The sequence below is a fragment of the Mixophyes fleayi genome, chromosome 10 (assembly GCF_038048845.1).
Source record: "Mixophyes fleayi isolate aMixFle1 chromosome 10, aMixFle1.hap1, whole genome shotgun sequence".
Lineage (NCBI taxonomy): Eukaryota > Metazoa > Chordata > Amphibia > Anura > Limnodynastidae > Mixophyes > Mixophyes fleayi.
Genome location: NC_134411.1, coordinates 65,865,851 through 65,888,951, shown reverse-complemented (window position 1 = coordinate 65,888,951; position 23,101 = coordinate 65,865,851). Strand labels below are relative to the sequence as shown.

General features: G+C 40.6%; 1 protein-coding gene across 1 annotated transcript in view; it reads right to left on the bottom strand.

Annotated features, from left to right (window-relative positions):
• RPGRIP1L (RPGRIP1 like) overlaps positions 1–23,101 on the bottom strand; it is a 113,206-nt gene that overhangs the window by 76,580 nt on the left and 13,525 nt on the right. Inside the window, exons 4-6 of the mRNA XM_075188841.1 lie at positions 21,292–21,590; positions 13,233–13,338; positions 11,780–11,923 (exon numbers count right to left, since the gene is read on the bottom strand). Of these exons, the coding sequence (XP_075044942.1) occupies positions 11,780–11,923; positions 13,233–13,338; positions 21,292–21,590 (549 nt within the window). The remainder of the gene's footprint in view (positions 1–11,779; positions 11,924–13,232; positions 13,339–21,291; positions 21,591–23,101) is intronic.

Genomic DNA, 23,101 nt, shown 5'->3' with positions numbered 1-23,101 from the left:
TTTACATCTGTCAAATACACAGTATGTTTGTCAAGTCCATGAACGCTTCTTTAATATTATGATTGAAATAAAGAAAATATAATGGGTCATGCAGTACCGTAAAGAAAAAAAAAATCCATTTTGCTTTATATTATAAATGCAGTAGATGCCTTTTCAACTAATGGGACATTTAGCATAAAAAAAAAATTACAAATAGAAACATATTGTACCCTTAATACTGTTTATTCACTACATGACCTGACTGAACATGTACTTGTCTTAGTGGGTGGCATGTATCATTAACATAAAGCAGGCAGAAGCCTCAAAAGAGATTTCATGGATAATAAACGACATTTTGCAAAATCTTTGATAACCTTTCAATATAATACAGACTGTTTTTCTTGCACTCCTCGACACTTGTGCGCATATTGGAAACATTGTCACAAGGCAATCTTGAAACCAGAAAACCAACTACAAAAGCTCAAACATCTGTAATCCAGCTGAAGACCTGAAATGCTTATTTTTATATTTAGTAGAATCAAAGCTTGATGCGTTTTGGCATCGTCCGCCTCATTGTCCTTACAATGAAGATAAACAAGCTCGTATGACTGGGTTGATTACCAAAAAATAATAATAATGCTGTATTTTAAAGTGTCCTCATATTGAAATAACAGATACGTTGAACATGATACTGTGATGGCCCGCGACAAGGGGATCCAGCATTGTGGTCCACAGGTCCACTGTGCATTATACAATTCCATATGCCAGACAAGAAAGAAGCAGTGTGGATGTCTTCTGAAGGCTTCAGATGGTCCACTGGCTGGATGCCATCTCCTTGGGCGTCTTGTGCATGGTAAAAAATATTATCTGGTGAACTGTTGATATACATGCTGATATATTGTATAGCTTAGCATCAATTGTACGGATATTTGTTTAACTATTTGACCAATACTTTCACAGCTAACAACAAAGTAAGTAAAAGTGTGTTAAGTTATAGCAAGGTTGTGGTTGGCTCCGACGAGTCCCACGATTAAAAATTGGAAGACTCTGGTTAACACCACTATAAGGCATGAGAGATTTGTCTATACTAGCAGACAGGCCTTGCAGAAATTTGAGGGTATATGGTACAGATGGTTTGAGTCTCCATTCTATCCTGTGTCATCAAGTGCAGATGCTCCCTGTTCATAGGTGTCTGGTCCCCGCAGATTTTATAATAAATGTTTGAGTCTAGATGGTGGATCCTTATTTGCAATTTTTCCATCTATGAGCATTTACGATGTACTATCCTAAATAAGTATAACACATATACTGTTGCTTTGCTTTAAAGAGCTCTTGTAAATTTAATAATGATATGTATACGATTGTTTTTCTATTTTTTTTTGTTTATTTTATGTTTGTACCTTGAAAAATTCAAATAAAAACACTGAATTTAAAAAAAAAAAAAGTATGTTAAGTATACCCAATGCCCAAACATATTCTGGCTGTATATGGTAAACTATTTTGCAGCCTGTATTGATAGAAACATGGGAATACATAGCCTACAAGGGATCTTGAATTAATAAACTATGACTTGCTGACATGTCCCCATATAAGATACCATCATCCAGGAGTGTTACAGTCATCTGATACCAGCAGCTTGAGTGTATATGTTAAGTGTATTCATACACACAGTTAGTAGTATAAATGTATTATCTATCAACTTATTAAATATGTTCAGAGATTTTTTGCTATTATTTGTTTTTAACACTGTTCAGTTTTTTAAAAGCTGCATTATCTGCCAGTGTCATTGCCTTTCTCATGTATGCAAATTAATAATGTATGAATGATAATTTCTCCACAATATGTGTTTTTTTAATGGGTAGATACACTTTTTGTTTTCAATGGGGCATTTCTGTACAATCTAGAAGAGGTTTGAAATCGAGGCTATTTCTATGCAATTTAGAGCTGTCAATGAATATTTATCCCTGCATGCATTAAGCGTAGACTTATTGTGTTACACAGTTTGTATCCAATTATTTTTTTTTGTACTCAGTAAAAAAGCAGTGGACATGCCAGTTTCAACGTACAAATGTAAATAAAAAATCTGAATATCTAAAGATGAAAATTAAAGTTTAAATCTTTGGCCACTGGAAACTTCTGTATGGATTGAAGAATGACTGTAATTTACCACATAGACCAAGCAGTATACCAATACTGCATATTTGATGCATCTCCATCATCAGCGATTTATATAGCGCCACTAAGAAACACAATGACAACACACTAAGAAACTCAATTTTGTTCAAATAAAGTAAAATACACTCTTGAAACATGTTATTGGAATTATTATCTATTTTAATGTGTACTTCTGTACTACTGTCGTTCAAGAGTGTCATTTATAAAATTTTAAGACCTGCAAATTTAATGGTAAAGAGGGGCAGTGGTTTTCGGTTTTCGAAAATCTATCACATATAGAAAACCAAAATAAGAGAGCACAGCTTCAACAATAACTACCAGGCGCAAATATGACACTAGGTCATTAGTGGTGTAAATTGATTATTTTGGTTCTTTTGTGCAAGCAATTTATAGAGTGGTATGTGACATCTTGATATCCAAGACATGGTTTGGAACATTTTCCCATGACTTCCATAATCTATACTTGCATTACACTTCCATGCTATTTTTTATAAATGACCCACAGGGTTCCTTAAGCATCCATTTTTACCCTATTACTCCAAAACAATCCTGCTGACAGCTTATACTCAATAAGCATCTGGAGAACCAAGTTCAAAATGATGAGAGCTGGGCAAGCTTAAAAAGGTAATATTCTATAAATGCCTTTACTAGCAACCTATAAAATATGTTTAAAGCAATTTTATGACTTGCACAGCACATGAATTAATATACTTTCCTCTCACCTATTATTTCCTTTTCTTGCAAGTTTTTTTATTTTATTTTTTTTTAAAGTATTTTTATAAGCTTTCTATTTTAATATTAATTTTGGATCAAAGACTGAAAAGATACACATGCTACTTGTAACTTGGATTCTTTACTAATGATGCATTATGTAGAACACATGCAAGAAACACAGCGCAGTGTTCCTGTAAAGGGTCACAAAACATGAAGAAAAAAAAAAAAAAAGAAAAAGAAACTTGGTTCAACATCAAAGCAACAAGAGCCTGGATAGCTAACTGGCATGTTGTTGCCAAATCTCACTGGCCAATTACACACTAAGCACGTGGGACACTCTGATCAAAAAATATTTTTTTCTTCTAACAATAAAGTCGTTTATTTCCACTTTGAACTCCTCTACAAAATGAAACTATATATATATATTTTAATGTGTACTTGAAATCAAGCAAGAAAACTCATCTAAAGCCTAAATCTTCTGCCAATGCAACTAAATACATTAGATAATAAATGTGAGAACTATAGACAAAGGGTTAAAACGGAAACATGAACCGTTTTTTGGTTTTTTTCGGGGTCACATGCAGCCTTTTGAATTCTTGTTTTTGGCTCATGTTTATCCACACAAATAACGGCATGGGGCTATCTAATATGTAAGAAGCAGCTGATTTTCTGCATGGTATAATATATTGCCGTTATTTATCCCATTTATGAAAGCATAAAATAATATACTTTGTGCAAGGTTACTGAAACTTATTGTTTTTGTGGTAAAAGCATGTCACTCCTAATTGTATTTACCACTCATCAGAGACCAACCATCACCACCACATATTTTTGGTTCTTACTCTCAATGACTACTTAACTTCCATCAGAGCTCACCAATTCTATGTGCTCTGCTAGTTCTTCTCTTTGCACTTACACTGCCTCGGCTGGTAACATTACATTAGGCTATATTGAAGGCTACTACTGCTGAACTGGGCTAAAGGAATTTACCAATTTACAATAATACTATTGAAAAGTATTCTCATGCTTCTAAAATAGGTAAAATGAGGTAGGAGGTCCTCAGTGCGAAAGCGGATAATGTGAAATGATATTTATTAATGTCTTTTAAAGCTACACTACCATCTAGGTAAAATAATAAACCGCCTACTAGACAAAGCCCTGGGGGCTTCTACATGCAGCTGTTTTTCCTAGGTCACTTCCAGATTTGGAAAATAGATACATTTATTTAACAACTTGAGATGTGATTGGTCAGACCAATCACCTCTCTTGCCCTCGGTCCACCAAGGCTGTAAGAGGCATGGAGGAGTCTTGGGAATAAAATAGCAGAATGGGGCACCTTGGTAAAATGTTTTACTAAGTGGTAGTACATATTTGAATAGATCCATTTATTTTGTTTTGTTTACTTTACAGACAGAAATCTGATTAGTTTATAATTATCCATATACTGGGATTGATTGGACTAAACAATAAGGCTGTTCAAAGACAACCAACTTAGATTTTGGCCTGTCTCATGCTGTAAGAGTGTTCACTATGGGGCTGAGGCAGAGTTGGTCGCAAAATCAGAGAAAACTAATCGTTTTGTGCAGGGGCAAACATCTCAAGATGTGTCCGCCTCTGTATCCGCAGCATATGCGTCTAGTTTATAAGTCATCATCATCAAGTATTAGCATTTGCTCTCTAGAAGGTGCAAGCAATAAATCTCCTAACAGGTGCACATGTGTTTTGACATATCTGCATGGGTGGCATTTGCATAAACATGCATTTATTGTAATTGCCCAACACTGCCTCCCCTCCCCTCCCCTGTCCAGGCTCGCCAGGCAAAAGTGTCAGAATCCTGCAAGTCTGCAAAGGTGCATGTGTGTGCATCCACTTTCAGGGCGTGCACAGACCGATTTCAGGCAAAATATGCCATGCAAACTGCTGTGCATCTCAATCTGCATCAGCCACTATACCTCTAACTATTCAAATTGATCCCAAAGTCAGAGGGAGCTATGGAATTAGGTGGTATTTATCTCCCTGTCGAGGAACTCTTCCTATTGGAACTGATCCTGAACATTTTGTTCTATGGCTTCTTCCCCTCACTCTTGACCAAGCTTATTTTAGATGTAGTCTATTTGCCCCCAGGAGAGGACATATGTTCGATTTTGGTTTTGTTTTATTGAAGGGGCGGTTCAAAGGAATCCATGTTATTGAAATCCGAGATAGTCTCATTAATGTGTCCTCTAAGATTATATAGAATATGCCATCTTTATCCATCTTGCAGGATTACTTTTTTGATAAACAGCAAAAACCCAGATTGTTCATAATACACATAGCGGTTAAGGAAATGCTGCATAAAGAATGGGTTCAATTGGAGAAACAACAATATAATATGAAAAGATTGGATAGGATGTATTCCTTTTTTAAGAAGAGGAGACTACTGAATGGAATTCAGTGCCTAAGGGGAAATCTGCAGTAGCTTGTTCATCCAAAACAACTGCTTTATCCATTAGAGAATAGTGGCCCATTTAAAGATCAATAAACAGGAAAATTTAAAAGTGTTTGTTGTTAAAAAAAATGCATGTTTAGATGTGGACAGAGCAATATATGTATCTCTCCAAAAATAAATTTCTGCCAGAAAAACAGAACATCTCTTTATATTCCCTGATGGTCCAAGACAAGGTCAAGCTCCTCCTAAAAACACACTTGTGTGATGATTTACAGACGTTATTTCACAGGCTTATAAAGAGAGATGCCAAAAATATTTAAGGGGCATTTCACTGGAGCAGTGGTGACCTCCTGGGCTCACAGGGTGCAGGCTTCAGTGGAAAATCTTTGAAAAGCAGCAAGATGGTCACTGATTCATACATTCTCCAGAAATTATCTTCTAGAAGTCATGACTTATGAGGACACTCAATTTGGAATGACAATTCTTTAAGCAGTTGATCAATAAAATTACATTTACGTCCATGGAGCGATCAGTGTTTGATTGATTTCATATTTGCCCCTCCCACACCGCCTTCCCCTTCATATTTGATTGTTTGGATACATCCCATTTGTCCGGGCTGCCATAAAGTCTCTAAAGGAAATAAGCAAATTATGTTCACCTGATAATTTCATTTATGTGAGGAACTACATGGCAGCTCAAATATTTCACTCCCATGCGTTCCTTTTATTATTATTATTAATTTATATTTGTAAAACACCACAAAGTGTCCGAAGTGCCGTACAGGAACAAACAATAGGACAGTACAAGGTATGACATTACAGTACAATAAACAAGCATCACAATAACTCAGGCAGCTCAGTGCACAGCTAAGGAAAGGCTGAGGGTGAGGGAAAGTCAGCACAGCATGAAACATGTTGTGCCCAGGAGTATGGGCGCAACAACAGGTTAAGAGCTTCTGAAAAGAAGCAGTGAAAAGCAGGAGCGGAGTCGGTGGGCAGCAGGCCACAGAAGGAGGTGGGAAAAGTAGCTCTAGAGCGGAATAAAAAGGACCTACTCAGAGGAGCTTACAATCTAAGGGGAAAGGCAGACAAACTGAAGATATAGGGAAGGCAAAATGTGGACAGGGAGGAAGGAAGAAGGGGAGAGCTAGCCGATAGGTGGGTAGTTCTTTTGGATATGTTTTATCAGAGACAGCTTGGAAGTCACCCACATAGACAAGGAAGAAGAGTTGAACTATACGCATTCCAAAGGAGGCCATTTTTTGGTCTCTCAGCTGATTAAGGATTAACCCATTTATGTGGGCTGTCATGCAGTTCCTCAAGCAAATTAAATTGTCAGGTAAACATAATTTGCTTATATCTTTGCAGTGTTATGGAGGGACATTGATCTTAATTCCACTTTAAGGAACTTTTAGCTGCTTAACTGCCTGGAATCAATGGCATTCAAGGCAAAAATTTGCCCTGCAAAGTTGACGAATATCTGCGACTTGCAAAAATCCGCTGGCTAATACATTTACCCTCAGGTATGACACATAACATGTTACAGAGAGCCAGGCTTTACAAATTAAAACCAGCTGCAAAACCACAATTCCTGTAGTCTTCCAGACAGATAATTCTATAATAAGTTATCTGCTGACACTTGCTTAAATAAAGGACTACTAATCATAAAAACACAAGCAGTCTTTTTAAATATAGATAATTCAAAATGTCCTTTACCTTAACAAAATGTAAGAAAACTAATATTATATGTGCACTGACTATGCTGCTGCAAGTTTTTCTTCCCTGCTAACACCCACTTCAGGCTAAAAAAAAGAGATTGACTGGTTTGTGCCTCCAATGGGATAGCTGAGAGAAGTAGTAGTGGAGTTGAACCGGCTGATCGGTGAATAGCGATTCTGGTAACAGGTGAGTTTGCTTTATACAAGCGGCAGTCCCAGCGTGGAAGCAGTAGCGGAGTAGAGCTGGCTGATCCAAACGAACAAAGCAAGGCACAGCAAAAAGAGATAAACCAACAGGAGCCTAATCCCATAGAAAGAGAATGTAACTCAAAGAACAGGCCATGGACCGAGGGACCAAGGGAGGTTTTAATAATCCTATGCACCAATGGGAACTGGTAGGAAGTAACAAATAGGGGCAACAAGCAGCACATGCGCAGAACCAACTACATAGGAGCCTTGACACGGAAGTAGTAGCCTGGATCACCGCTTCCAGGAAGACGGTAACAACGCCGGCACTTATCTATGGGACCGGTGTGTAACAGTACCCCCCTTTTAGAAGTGGCCACCGGACACTTAGTGGTAAACTTGCGTGGAAATTTAGCATGGAACTTCCGTAACAACGCAGGAGCGTTGACATCAGAGATGTTTATCCAGGAACGCTCCTCAGGGCTGAAACCCCTCGAATCCACTAAATATTTAATTACTCCCCGAGAAACTATGGAATCCAAAATCTGAGTGATCTCAAAGTCCTCCTGTCGAGAAAATTTCGGTGTTGTAGAGGAAGATGGAGTGGATGAAAACCGATTAATAATCAACGGTTTCAGAAGAGATATATGGAACGAGTTTGAAATACGGAGTGAAGATGGAAGCTTCAATTTCAAGGAAACTAGGTTGATGACTTAGAATTTTATATGGACCAATAAATCGAGGAGCGAACTTAATTGAAGGAACTTTGAGACGAATGTTCCTGGTAGATAGCCACACTTTATCTGAGGAAAAGGGCAGGTACTGCCCGACGTTTCTTGCTGCTGCTAAATAACGGACGGAAGTTTTCCTGAACTGAGATGTAACCTGGACCCAGGTGGATGAAAAGTTTCCTAAAAGTTCTACTGCAGCAGGAATATTCTGAGAACCTGGGAAGAAGAGGATGTAAACCGTAGACAATAAAGAATGGAATAGAGGAAGTGGATTCATGAAGTAAATTGTTGTGAGCAAATTCCGCCCATGGCAGAAGATCCTTCCAATTATCTTGGTTAGCAAAGGAAAACATACACATAAAAGGTCTCCAGATCTTGGTTTACCCTCTCCGTTTGGCCGTCAGATTGTAGATGATAGGCAGATGAAAAACTGAGTTGGACTCCCAAGGCCTTGCACAATGCCCGCCAGAATTTAGAGGTAAATTGTACTCCTCTATCAGAAACAATTTGTGCCAAGATGGATGAGGAAGGCAGTCTCACAAGCGGTATGAAATGCGCCATTTTGGAAAAACGGCTGTCTTCCATTCATCTCCAGATCGAATAAGAATAAGGTTATATGCTCCCCTGAGATCCAATTTAGTGAAGATTTTGGCTCCTTTGATCCGATCGAATAACTCTGCAATGAATGGAATAGGGTAGTGATTCTTGATGGTCACTTGATTAAGCCTGCGATAGTCAATGCAGGGACGTGGAGAACAGTCTTTCTTTTTCACAAAAAAGAAGCCTGCCCCAGCAGGAGAAAGGGAAGGTCTAATAAAGCCTCTCTTTGAGATGGGTAGACATGGCTTCGGTCTCAGGTTGACAGAGAGGGTACACTCGACCTCTGGGTGGCATCTTTTCTGGAATTAACTCTATGTCACGTTTCTCAGGGGTTAAACGAGATCTCCCAATTGCATAGGCTCATCAACTATGGAAAGGTGCAACACAGAATGGGATACTGATCTATGAATCAGATGTCGGGACACATCCTTTTCTGCCGATCTCTCTCGGAAACGCAGTTCTACTTTGTTACACAGGGATGTGATAGCATGCAAGGTAGAAGGAAGTTCATGAGATGCCAATACATCCTTTATACGATCCGATAGCCCCTGCCAAAAAGCAGCCACCAATGCATCATTGTTCCATGATAATTCAGAAGACAATGTATGAAACTCAATAGCGCATTGGGCTACAGAGCGGTTCTTTTGGCGCAGCCTGAGAATGCCCGCAGCGGCAGAGGAGATTCAATCAGGTTCATCAAAAATCCGGCAAAAGGCCAGCAAGAAAGATGCGTAATTACTAAGGAGAGGATCCTCCTTTTCCCAGAGTGGAGAAACCCAGGGCTAGAGCTTGGCCATTTAATAAAGAAACCACATATGCAACTTTGGTTCTATCAGTGGGAAAATTTTGATGTTGAAGTTAAAACTGAATCAAACACTGATTAAGAAAGCCACAACAAAATTTTGGGTCCTCATCAATTTTAGCTGGAGTAAGCAATCTAAGTGTAGAGGAAGTTGCAGACGAGGCCTGATGGCCAAGGGGTTGCTCAGGAGAAGAAACTGGGATAACAGATTGAGTTGCAGGGAGCGTATCAAGACTGCAGACACTGTAGGAGTTGACGTTGGATGTTATCTTGCTGCTCAACCCAGCCTAAGAGGTGCTGTAGCATATCCTTAGCAGAAGGCTCCACCGGGGGATCAGACATCGGGCCTGTTCTTCATGTCACAAATCTGCAGAATATTTAGTGAATCCCTGTTCCCTTTCAATGAGTGGTACTCATTCAGGAGCGCTGAGTCTAACGGATAGGGGGTTTTCACCAGTGACTACTACAAGGAGGTTTGGGCTTTGCTGCCCCTACCCCGCAGGTCGCGGCCTTCCAAATGAGGGACAGAGAAGTGTTGGAGCTTGAAACACAGGTTTTGATAACTCAAGGTAATGTTAGGAGAATCACTGGTGTAGCAACAGTTCAAACAATCAATGAGAATGGTTTAAAAATAACTGGTTTATATTTGGTAACAACAGGAACATCAATGATACAGCAACAGTTCAAATAGTCAATGAAGATGATAGTACTAGCTGGCTTGCAATTAGTAACTAGAATAACGACAGGAGAATCATGATACAGCAGCAGCTCCAACAGTCAATGAAGATGATAAATGAAACTAGCTGGCTTGCACTTGGTAACTCAGGATAATAGCAGAGAAATCACTGATACAGCTGACGTTCAAACAGGGAAAACGTGGAATAGAACTTTAGCTGATCCATACATGATAATTGTAACTACAGGTGAGTTACTGGTTACAGCGACAGTTCAATATGCACATAATAAGGAAGATTATTAGCCGATCCGTAAGTGGCGATTTCAATAACAAGTGAGTTACTTGTACAACGGCAGTCCCAGTGTAGAAGCAGCGATGGAGTTGAGCTGGCTGATCCGTGGATAGTGATTCTAGCAGCAGGTGAGTTTGCTTGTTACAGTGATAGTCCCAGCGTGAAAATAGTAGTGGAGTTGAACTGGCTGATCTGTGAATAGTGATTTTGGCCACAGGTGAGTTTGCTTGTTACAGCGGCAGTCCCAGCGTGGAAGCAGTAGCTGATCCAAACGAAAAAAGCAAGGCACAGCGGAAGGAGATAAACCAACAGGAGCCTAATCCCATAGAAAGATAATGTAACTCAAAGAACAGGCCATGGACCGAGGGACCATGGGAAGTTTAAATAGCGCTCCATAATCCTATGCACCAATGGGAAATGGTAGAAGGTAACAAATAGGGGCAACAAGCAGCACATGAGCAGAACCAACTACATAGGAGCCTTGACACGAAGTAGGAGCCTGGATCAACGCTTCCAGGAAGCAGGTAACAACGCCGGCACTTATCTATGGGACCGGCATGTGACACGAATATATGTAAAAAACTTATTAATAGCCATTTCACACAAGACACCTTGTACACACTTTAGTTGCAGTGTTCTTAAAGTGTACCTGTCAAGCAGTTAAAAAAAAAATCTAACATTAACGGAAGGTACAAAATAAAATTCTTATTACATTAAAACAAAATAGTTTTGTGAAAATAAAAAAACATAAAAAACTGTCCCCCTCCTTTACAGACACCTCAGACATTAGCGGTTACTGTTGATGTAGGCTAGGTTTCTTTACTGTCCTCCAGTAACCCCAACAGGTCATCACTGTCCCACAGAAGGACATTCTCAAAACACCACCTGGTGGAAGCATCTGAGGACTGGAGTTAAGAATCAGTGGTTTAAGTAGTTCCTGTGACATGAATGTCATTCAATGATTCAGCGCCAATGCAGTGAAAAATGAGGAGGTACAGAAAATATCAGGAGTACAGTGAGCATACTCCTGCCAGTTCATGGAATGCTTATATTCTCATTAATACTTATGGAAATATGCACCTGCCCAAAATTTGGCTAAGTTCATGCAAACATGTAAAAAGAGAAAAATATAATAGATATTAAACAGCTTTAACAGTAAATGTAACATATATTTTGTTATACGTTTTCTAATTAGATATGTTTAAAAACAGATGTTCAAACGGCCTGTCAACAAGTCTCATGTCAGATGTACAATTGTGCCCCCCTTCTACAGTTTACTGATGTAGACCTACAGCAAATAGTAACCTTCTTTACTCTGCATGAAAATAAACCCCATTTCTTCAGTTTATCTTTAGTAATGTCATTTGATATTGGAATATTGTCAGTGACATCAGAACTGGTGAATAAGTAGCCTGGCTGTGGAATAGTTTACCTAAGGAGAAATACACATTTTATGATTAAAGATATACCACTTTATACCTTTGATCTATGGTCTGTTGCTCTCTAAGACGTAAGTAAGATTCATCATGCTCCTTCTCCTTTCTGTGCAGCTCATCCCTGAGGATCTCTGCTGTGTGCTCCATTTCCTCAATGCGACTCCGCTGTGACTCTACAACATTTTCACTATGGACAGAACATAGGCAGGTTCCAGGTTTAGCATTCATCAGTTTATGAACTATAAAGAAAATACTTTATTACATTTTAGATGAAAAAATAGTCATTACCAAATATATTCTTGTTTGTTAAATATGCCTCAAAATCCGTATCAATCACCATTTTTTTGGCCTGATCATATTCATTCCTTATCGTAATGATAAGGAATGAAAGATTGTGACCATTTATTAAAAAAGTGTCCTGTCGGAAGAGCAGCCACGATAATACAGTTTACCTATATACAAAGTAGCCACCTTTGCGATAGTTACCGGAGGGGAGACTGGAAGATGTGGTAAGGGGTCCGAAGATCCCTCTACGGCAATGTTCTCCCCATAGGCTTCAATGGCGATAGCCATTGGACACAAGTTCTGAAAAGTATGGGGACTGCCAATGCTTATGATAACAGCAAGACCGCAGCAAATATCTTGCGATCACCTACTTATAAATAGGATGCTTAAAAATGTGGTTATCCCCCGAAAAACAACATTTTTGGGGAATATTGAACAAACAATTGCATAATACATAGACCCATGTGTGTTCTATCACAGTATAATTATCACCTCTTGCAGACATACAAGAGTCATGCTCAAAAGTTGATACACAGCCTGTGCTGGAAGAGAGGGGAGACATGTGATGCGTTTGCTGTATTGCGGTAGTGTTCGTATATATGTGTGTGTGAGGAGTGTGGGGGACCTGGATTAGGTGATATCTAACCAGCTAATAGAAGCAGAGAGAGAGATAGTTAAGACAATTGTAAAATGTGTGACCTTTTATTTTCTGGCAACAGGAGAAAAATTTCTATTTTCAACCAATGAGGTTTTAAAAAATACTAAAAGCACATATCACCTCATCTTATTTTGGAGGAGGGTGCTTACATGAAAACCACACCCACAACAAGGGAACATAGCTGCAATGCTAATTTATTAGCAAGAATATGACATGTAAAAGCTTCAGATGGAAAAGCAAAATGCAACAGCTGCTGAGAGAATGCAATTTCTCTGTAGTTAATAAGAATGGCAGCCACCAATCTGATACGGTAAAGTAACATTTTACACAAAATCATTAGAGCTGTAAAACCCAGTTTCACTAGAAAAACACGCAGAACATTTACTTATAACAAAACAGAACAACTTCCCTCATGGGATGTGAAAAACCTATTGCAGTCACATAGAAATAAATGAGAAACAGTGGATTGTGTATCAATGCAAATGCACAGGGTATTCTAGATGACATTAATGAAGTTTTCTCCAGCCATTTATAACTATATCAAGAGACATACAGGTTTCTTATCTCTGCTCGGGCTTCTTCAAGCAAACTGTGGCCATATCTTGGAAGAGCAGCCTGGGTAGATCTGGAAGTGACCTCAGGATTCTGCACACGCATTCCTGCAACAAGGATGCAGCAATGTTATAATACACCATACACGCATATGTTTGAAGGTTTCGTATAATAAAGCATGAATATGTAAACGAGTAATATTTATTAATCATATTACATGTTAGAGTGTACAAGCCATTTTAACTTCAAATTGATTGTCAGGCCATCCCACAAGCGCAAAATTATTAATTTTCACCTTTAGATTTACTAGTGTAAATTTATTTTTTATATTACAGGTACTCCTCACTTAACGACCTAGTTCCGATCCTACGACTAGGTCGTTAAGCGAATCGGTCGCTAAGTGAGTACAGTACTGTAATATGCACCTACATGTATTGTAATCTTTTTTACAGATTCTGAATAAAGAAATAGACTAAAGAAAACTGTATTTTGATAAGTTTGCTTTACATTGCATAACACTGCATAACAGAAAAGAAACATGTGTACAGTAAAGCTCTACAAACAGCAGCAGCAATTATAACAATGAGGGCCCAGGGAGAACCAGGTCGTAACTCCTAGTGGTCATTAAATGGATAGGTTGTTAAGTGAGGAGTACCTGTATTCCTATATATCATCATTGATTGTATTTAAACAAATCCTTTAGAACCAGAGTAAACAGTTTTCTTTTCAGAGGTAATGATTTGATTTCCAGTTATGTACAGGTTCGACTGGGTACACACTATGGTCAATTATTACGGATATCACATCGGGAGACACTTTGTAAACCATTAACAAAACCAGAAAATCAACACGCCGATTCATCTGTACACACCAAACACATTTTACACAATTTACCTTATCTGTGCTCTTCATCTGTCATAACCATGGGCTGAAAAGATCATGACTCTGTACACTCCATAGAGATCTATGGACACTGCTGCCATGAGTGCATACACACTGCAGAATTGGAACAACATTGTTCCATTGTTGAACAAAATTTTTAGCCCGGTTTAAAAATGAAATGAAACAATATGCTTTGGAACGATTATGGTTCATCATTGCAGTATACACATTTGAGAAATATCGGGCTGAGCTCTTGCTTATCGCTTTATGGGCCCGATAATCGGCTGAAAACACTGTAGTGTGTACCCAGCCTTATTAAACCGTGTTGCCAAAAAACAAACCCAATACAATAATCTACTAAAGTGGAAGTTTTTTTTTTTTTTGTTTTTTTTTAAATAAATTATTTCAATCAAATATATTTGAAACAAACCATCCTGTTGCTAGCATGAGTCTTTGACTTCATTCATTTTACATTTAATAATAAATACATATAATCAATCTAATATCACATCTATTATAAAACCACAGTAAATTTTATGTTTTAAATGCTAAATAAAAAAGTAAACAGAAAAAAGAGGATTTATGTACATACGTTAAATCCGTTTCTTTGATTCCGTCTGGGGGACACTGCTTACCATGGGTTGTGGAGGGAGCTTGGGGAGTTGGCACCTAACTAGTTAACTTTTAGTACTGCCGACAGACCCCTCCCCTCTACAATCCCCCTGCCTCTTGCTCTTCCTGTCAGTTAATTAAAAAGCCCCAAGGAGAAAAGGCCAATCAACCAAAAGCACACAGAAGAAAAGCAGAAGGGAGGGATCGCAGTGTCCCCCAGACGGAATCAGAGAAACGGATTTAACGTAAGTACATAAATCCTCTTTTCCCTTTCATCCAGTCTGGGGGACACTGCTTACCATGGGAACGTTCTAAAGCAGCCCCCTAAGGATGGGACTACTCTGAAAATCCTGCTCATAAAGCATTACGAGCGAAATTTGCATCCGCAGATGCAAATACATTAAACTGGTAAAATTTTGTAAAGGTGTGGACAGAGGACCAGGTGGCTGCCCTGCAAAGCTGGTCTGCAGAAGCCCCATTTCTCGCTGCCCACGACACCCCTACCGATCTGGTGGAATGGGCCGTAAGTCTCTCTGGCACAGGACGGTTAGCCTATATGTAAGCTTGCTGAATGGTTGCCGTAATCCATCTTGCAATGGACTGTTTTGAGGCTGGCCAGCCTCTCTTACTAGCATCATAAAGAACAAACAGAGAATCAGTACGTCTAATCTGAGAAGTTCTCTTGACATAAATGCGGAGAGCTCTAACCACATCTAACTTTTCCATAGACTGTTGATCCGAATGGGAAGTAGATTAGAAGACCAGAACTACAATTTCCTGGTTCAGATGGAAAGCCGAAACTACTTTTGGAACGAAGGAGGGGAGGGTTCTTAACACCGCTCTGTCCTCGTGGAAAACCAGATATGGTTCCCGACAAGACAGAGCTCCTAATTCCGAAACCCTACGTGCAGATGCAATAGCCAAAAGGAAGAGGACCTTCCAGGTCAACCACTTCAAATCTGCCACAAATAATGGCTCAAAAGGAGGCCCTTTAAGCATATCCAGTACCAGGTTGAGATCCCATGGTGCTGTGGGCGGAACATAGGGAGGCTGAATATGCAAGACTTCCTGGAGGAAAGTCCTAATATCTGGTAAATACACTAATTTTAGGTGTAAAAATACTGACAGAGGCGAAACCTGAACTTTTAAAGAACCTAATCGAAGCCTTGCTTCCAGGCCATCCTGAAGGAAAGCCAACAAGCGGGGGAGGCGAAAAGAGGACGAGTGAAATGTCTTATTTTCACACCATCTGATGTAGGCTCTCCAAATCCTGTGATAGATGCGAGCTGAAACTGGCTTTTTGGCTCGCATCATAGTATTCACTACGCTGGAGGAAAAACCTCTAGCCCTCCAGAGGCTGGCTTCAACAGCCGTGCCGTTAAAGTGAGCGGAGGTAAATTCTGGTGACGGAAGGGACCTTGCAGAAGAAGGTCGTCTCAAGACGGAAGATGAAAACCTTGTCCTTCCGCCATAGAGATTATGTCCGCGTACCAGACTCGGCGCGGCCATGAGGGAGCTATTAGAATTAATGGCAGACTGCCCTGCCTTACTCGTCTGAGTACGCGAGGAAGCATGGGAATCGGAGGAAACAGGTATCCCAACCTGAACATCCATGACATTGTCATAATGTCCACTGCCACCGCTAAGGGGTCTCTTGCCCTTGCGCAAAACCTGTGAACCTTTCTGTTGTGTCTGGAGGCCATGATATCTATGTCCGGAAGACCCCACATCTGAACCAGAGACTGGAAAACTTCCGGGTGGAGTGACCACTCCCCCGGCATCATCTGGTGTCGACTTAGGTAGTTGGCCTCCCAATTCTTTATTCCTGGAATAAAAACTGCCGATATTGCTGGAACAAATTGTTCTGCCCAAAGTAAAATTTGAGCTGCAATATTCATTGCCGCTGCACTCCTGTTTCCTCCTTGCCTGTTGACATATGCCACGGCCGTGGCATTGTCGGACTGAACTCTGACAGGGTGGCCCTGAAGGAGGGACTGGGCCCCCCGGAGGGCCAAAAGAATAGCCTTCAACTCCAGCACGTTTATTGATAGGGCTGATACCTGAACCGACCAAAGTCCCTGGAGCCAGAGGTGCAGAATTACCGCCCCCCAACCTTTCAGGCTGGCGTCCGTCAGGGCTATGATCCATGGCCATGGAGCGAAGGACCTGCCCACTGTCATGTGATCCTGAATCAGCCACCACTGAAGCGATTCTCTCGCCCTTGGAGATAGAGAGATCCTCTGGAGATCCAAACGTAGGTGGGATCCTGACCATTTCATCTATAGATCCCACTGAAAACAACGAGAATGGGCTCAACCGAAGGGGATGGTCTCGAAGGAGGCCACCATCTTTCCCAGCAGCCGCATGCACAAGTGCATTGAGGGGTTGGGAGAAGACAAGACCTGAGTTGTTATGCTCTGAATCTAACTGATCTACTCGACAGGTAGGAACACCCTTTGCTGGCTGGTGTCCATAATAAGCCCTAGGAAAACCATGCGTTGATACGGAACCATCTGGGATTTCTTTAAATTTATTAGCCATCCATGGCCCTCGAGAACCGCCAAGGTGAGGGATAAGTGATGACATAAGCAATTCTCTGTGGAGGATTTGATGAGCAGGTCGTCCCAATAAGGCACGACCTGAACTCCCTGAAGGTGAAGACATGCTGCCATAACTGACATGATCTTCGTGAAAACCCTCGGTGCTGTTGAGAGGCCGAAGGGGAGTGCCCGAAACGGATAGTGGAAGGATCCCACCGAGAATCTTAGGAGAGGCTGATGGTGGATCCAAATGGGAATGTGGAGGTATGCGTCTTTTATGTCTATAGACGCCATAAACTGATCCTTGTCTAAGCCGTTCATCACCGACCTTAGGGATTCCATCCGAAATTTGTCCACCCGTAAGTGCACATCGAGACCCTTTAAGTTTAGGATGGGACGAAAGGAGCCATCCGGCTTCTTGACCAGAAACAGGTTTGAATAAAACCCCTGTCCTTTCTGGTAATCTGGGACCCTGCAGATAACTCTTTGAGAAAGAAGAGAGGCGACACAATCCTGTATTACCTGCCTTCTTGATGGATCTCGGGTAGCAGAGTTAGGAAGAAACGATGTGGGACCGTGCCCAACAGGTCTAGCCTGTACCTCTCTGATAGAATACCCCAAATCCAAGGATCTTGGGAGGACGCTGCCCACTGTTCCTGAAACAAAGACAGACGTCCCCCCACTGGTGCCCCCTCTGGAACAGAGTGGTCGTCAGGACGCAGGCTTCTCCTGGGTATTGGAGGCCTGGCGCCTAGCTGCAAACGAGGATCTCCCCCTGGCTGAGGAGCCTCGAGAATTGGGCTGTCTGCCTCTAAAGGACTGTCCTCTAGGTAAGGAGGTCCCCCGAAAGGGCTGACATAAGGAGCTGACCTGAGGGTTTCGGCTCCTGCTAGGGAATACTGGCAAGGAAGTGCTTTTGCCCCCCGTTGCCTGTGAGATCAGGGTATCCAATTCCGGGCCGAACAAACCTGCTGCTGAAAAAGGAATGGTTTCCACAGACTTTTTTGATTCCGCATCTCCTTCCCAGTATTTCAGCCATAATGTTCTTCTTGCTGAAATAGATGCAGCCTGAATAGAAGAGGATACATCCGCTGAGTTCTGGCCCGCCTCATAAAGGTACCCCGATGCCTCCTTCAAATGCAAAGCCAGGGGAAGTAAATCAGAGTCCTGTAAGGCCTCTGCCAGCTGGTCTGCTCATGCTTCCATGGCTCTAGCCACCCAAGCTGAAGCAAATGTGGGCCTAAAGGAAGAACCTGCAGCCGCAAATATAGATTTTTAGCTGGGATTCCACTCTGCGGTCATTGACATCCTGCAGAGATGCAGAAACTGGATCTGGAAGTAAAGTGTGCTTGGCCAATCGTGCTATTGGAATATCCACTTTTGGAATACTCTCCAAGCGAACCACATCTTCCTCCTGCAATGGATACAGAGAAGAGAACCTTTTGGGAACAGAGAACCTCTTATCAGGCTGTTTCCAGGCTCCTTCTGCAATATCCTTAAGTTCTACGGAAGGGGGAAAACAGATAGCCTCTCTTTTGGCCTTCTTAAATAGACTTCTGTCTCTAGGAGTAGTATCCTCCGGTTCTGGGAGGTCCAACGCGTGTCTCACTGCTAAAACAAAATCATTAATAAATTGGCTTTTAGAGCTTTCTTCCTGTTCCGAAGGTTGAACCTGGTCAGGATCAGAATTAATTTCCCCCTCTTCCTCTGAAAACTCCTCAGAGTCTGAAAGGACCATAAGGGTATTATCAGATCTAGGTGTCTTTCTTTTAGCAGGCGGAATGTTTGGGGATTCAAGTAACTGGTTTAGTTTATCCAAACCCTTTATAAATGCTGCAGACCATGCCGGTTCTGTGGGAACAGGGGCTTGGTCTGTATGAGAAGAGGAAGGTATAGACGTTCCAATAGAACCTGTGGTAACAGGGAGGCCCAACTGAGTACTAGTATTATTAGCCACCGAAGTAGCCACAGTAGATAGCAATTGATTAGATTGAAAAACCATCTGTGCTAAAGAGGAAACCGACTGTGACAGTGAGGTCACCCAGGCTGGTTCCTCCGTCAGTGGGGCTGAAATATGCTGGGTTTGCGTAGGGGGGACCCCTGCCTCGCAGACAGAGCAGAGCGCCAACGGGTCCTTCTGCCCACAGTGTAATTTTACATTACATTTAGAACATGTTAAATATTTTGCAATAGGGCCCTTTCCCTTATCTGACATTTCTTAATAAAGGAAGGCACACCAAACACACAGACTTAAATTGTTAAATTTGGCTGATTAGAGAGAGATATATAAATGTGTGGAGAGAAAAGTGTAAACTACAAGTAATCAACTAATCTAGATATAAAAGTTGTACTTGTAAAATTTTAAACACAAAATAATACTTAAGCAAGTAGGAGAACTATAATATAACTCCTACTAGCCCACTTGTACACAGCAATACAGAATATGTGTTTAAATAAATCAGATACTTAGCCCATAGGCCAAACAGGGGAGAAGTCCAACAGCAGTATCCTGGTGCCTGCTCCCTCAGATCTGTTCTCTCTTCCCGGGCTTCTCCGAGAAGACTGGGATAAACCATCTCTCTCTCTGGAAGGAGGGGGAGCTCTATGTGTTAGCTCCACCCCTTCAGTAATGTTGCCTCTGCAGCGATTCTGTGTCTGAATAAAAAATTAAAAGTATTATGTGGCAGAGTATTGGAGACCTCCAGGGGAGGTCTCCGCAGCGGATAATACCAGATTCCCCCTCCTATGTATGAGGGGGGGATCCTGGTATAGCCCCCTTCTCCTCTGCTCCAAATCCAAGATGGCCACCGTCAATGCAGTATCCAATAACCGGCACTCTATGCCTGAAGTGGCAGCACCGGTTATCGGGGAGGCTCCAGGAGTGACAGCGGTCCGTGAGACCGCGTGTCACTCCTAATTCAGGCACCAATTTCTTCAATCTCCTCCTGTCCCTGTCAGTGAGAGCCGCTGGCTATCATCTGACAGGGTAGTGCCTGCGCTGCCCTGCTGTGAGTGTGTTCTCTATATTAGAACACACTCTAGCTCTGCCACCTGTAAAAAAAAGTTAAAAATCAAATAAAAGTTAAGAATTACCTACAGTACTAAAACACTGCCCAACTCCATGGGCACCTAAAAAAAACTGACAGGAAGAGGAAGAGGCAGGGGGATTGTAGAGGGGAGGGGTCTGTCGGCAGTACTAAAAGTTAACTAGTTAGGTGCCAACTCCCCAAGCTCCCTCCACAACCCATGGTAAGCAGTGTCCCCCAGACTGGATGAAAGAGAAATACTATAACTTGAAACAACAACTGTGGCTTCTGTACAAACTATCAAAATGCAGCATATATTTGTGAGCTCAGAAAATAAGGAATTCAAAAGAAAATTTCTTTGATATTGTAAATAACGCCACTCAAAACAAAATAATAAATAAAAATAATATACTTTCTTCTGCTCCTCTTGACCGTACCTCAGATACCCTGGTGGTTTTAACAGCCCAAACAGGAGTGTTTTTGTCCACATGACTACTTGTCTTGTGTTTGCTCAGGCAGGTGTTCTTCAACCTCCTACAACTGTGACTTTCTCGTTCAACCAAATGCAGCAAGAAATTTGGTAAAACACCCATACTAATCAAAAGTGAGCAGCTCCTACTTGGACCTTTACAGCCATTGGTAAGTTTTCCTTATTTTTTGCTGCGTAAGAACAACCCATTTTAACTTTTAGGTGGAGTTATCCTTTCAAAGTTAGCTTTGTCCAAAGAAATACGCATGTAACAAACTGTGTTTACATTAAGAACTGACCACGTGCTTCATTTTTAAAGTGTCCAAAACTGGAGTTTCTGACAATGACTGAAGGTTATATACACTACAATAATTCGGAATATAAGTACTTGCAGACAGATGTTACCGAAGTGTTTTGATTGAAGAAAATTTTTATTTAACAACATATACATCTCTGAATTTAAATGGCAAATATTTTAAGACATATCTAAAATACATTACCACATGTAATTCCTTTAGAATACATACATACCTCTACGAATGTTTTCTTGCATTAATACGCCTTCGCCCACTTTTCGTAAGCCAGAATTAATGCGGGCCTGTATATAATTGTAGGGGGTGTGTCGATGTCCCTGAGTTTGCAGCTGTTGCTTGGCAGCTATTAAGCGGTTCTGTAAACCCTCTTTCTGCTTCTCAAGCTCACGTACATTCTCCTGCAGCTGCTCAATCATCTCTTCCAGCTCTACGTCCTTCCCAGATCTTCTTGGGACTACAGACCCTGGTTCTGCTTTCTTCTTGTCTTGCACTAGTCGTATTAACTTTGTAGCCATCCTAGGGTAAAAATAACAGCAGTGACTAATACACTAATATACATACATTTGACATTAAAAAATAGCCACAACAAATACTGCATAAATAATAAACTCATTTGATTTTATATAACAAAACAAATCAGTCACTTTTAAATGGGCTGTGCGTGAAGTGGCCGTGCATAACTCAAAATATATCACATAGCTTTACAACAGGGTGCATTGATACCCTATCCAGTTCTCATATTGCCTACAAAGACTTGACTCGGTTATTCACACTGTAGCACTAATTACATTACTCCAAATTTCTCAAACACACTCGCCTCTACCAGAAGTTTCACATTTACCCATAAGTATATTTACACTATAGACAAAGTTTAATGGAGAACGGACTATAAATGCAATTACTGAAATCATGCACAGAATAAAGAAAAAGAGAAGTGTAACCCCACAAATGTTGCCAAATGATTGAGTGCTTTTTCATATAGAAAAAATAGTAACGCATTTGTAATTTTATATTATTTGCTGATGTTTAACATAAAAAGTGTCCTAGACATAGAAAACAAAGGGGTGACCATTATGAAACCTGTGCCAACAAAAATATGGACCAAATTAACACAAAACAGTATTTTAATTGATTTTTTTCGTTAAACTGAGCTATTTAATAGCATTTGCGTGCTTTTTCTCTTGCTTGTAAGGTTGTGCTGAAGTTTACTTTGCGATTTCAGGAATGGGCTTGGCTACATAAGATCAGAGAAGCGCTTCATTTTTAAATCCCACTTTTGCATATGCTTCAAAATTATGCGCATTCACGTGTCTAACTGACATTCATCAAGGGATGTCTTTGATCCACACCCAACTCGTCCATTTAATGGTGCAAACTTTTCAAGCTACCCTGAAGCCGCTATCTTAGCCTGCAAACCTATACGCTTCCCTGCAAAATGTGGCGCCTTTGTGCAAAAAGTAGAGACGTGAAGTCCCAAAATAGTGTTTGCATGTTTGAATGTATGATATTTACGCTTTATTAAAACAAGAAAACATTAGACAACTTTGTTACAAGTCCTATTTGTGTTTGAAAACTCAATTTTTTTAAACATGAAAAAGTTGTAAAACACTTCATACTAATGATAATGATAATGATAATTCATAGATCTTCTTAATACATTCTCAAATTCATTACTTACACATCATGGCTTGGTGCTTATGTTTTTGAAAGGCCAGCACGGAATTATTCGTTATATAAATCGGCAAAAATAAAACCTTCTCCGTCATTTTACCAGTATACCAGTAGAGTGGCAATTACAGTCATGTCCCAAGCATATTGGCACCCTGTCACTGTCTTCACATTTTTTTCTAAACATAAGTTGAAATTCACAACAGCATTTGGTCTCCACAATTCTATTATTATTACAGAACCTTCGTTTTTTATTCTGAATTTAATAATGTAAATCACAAAATTAAAAGAAATGGCATTGACAAAATTATTGACACCCTAGACGTAATATTTGGTAGCACAGCCTTAGCACAAACAAC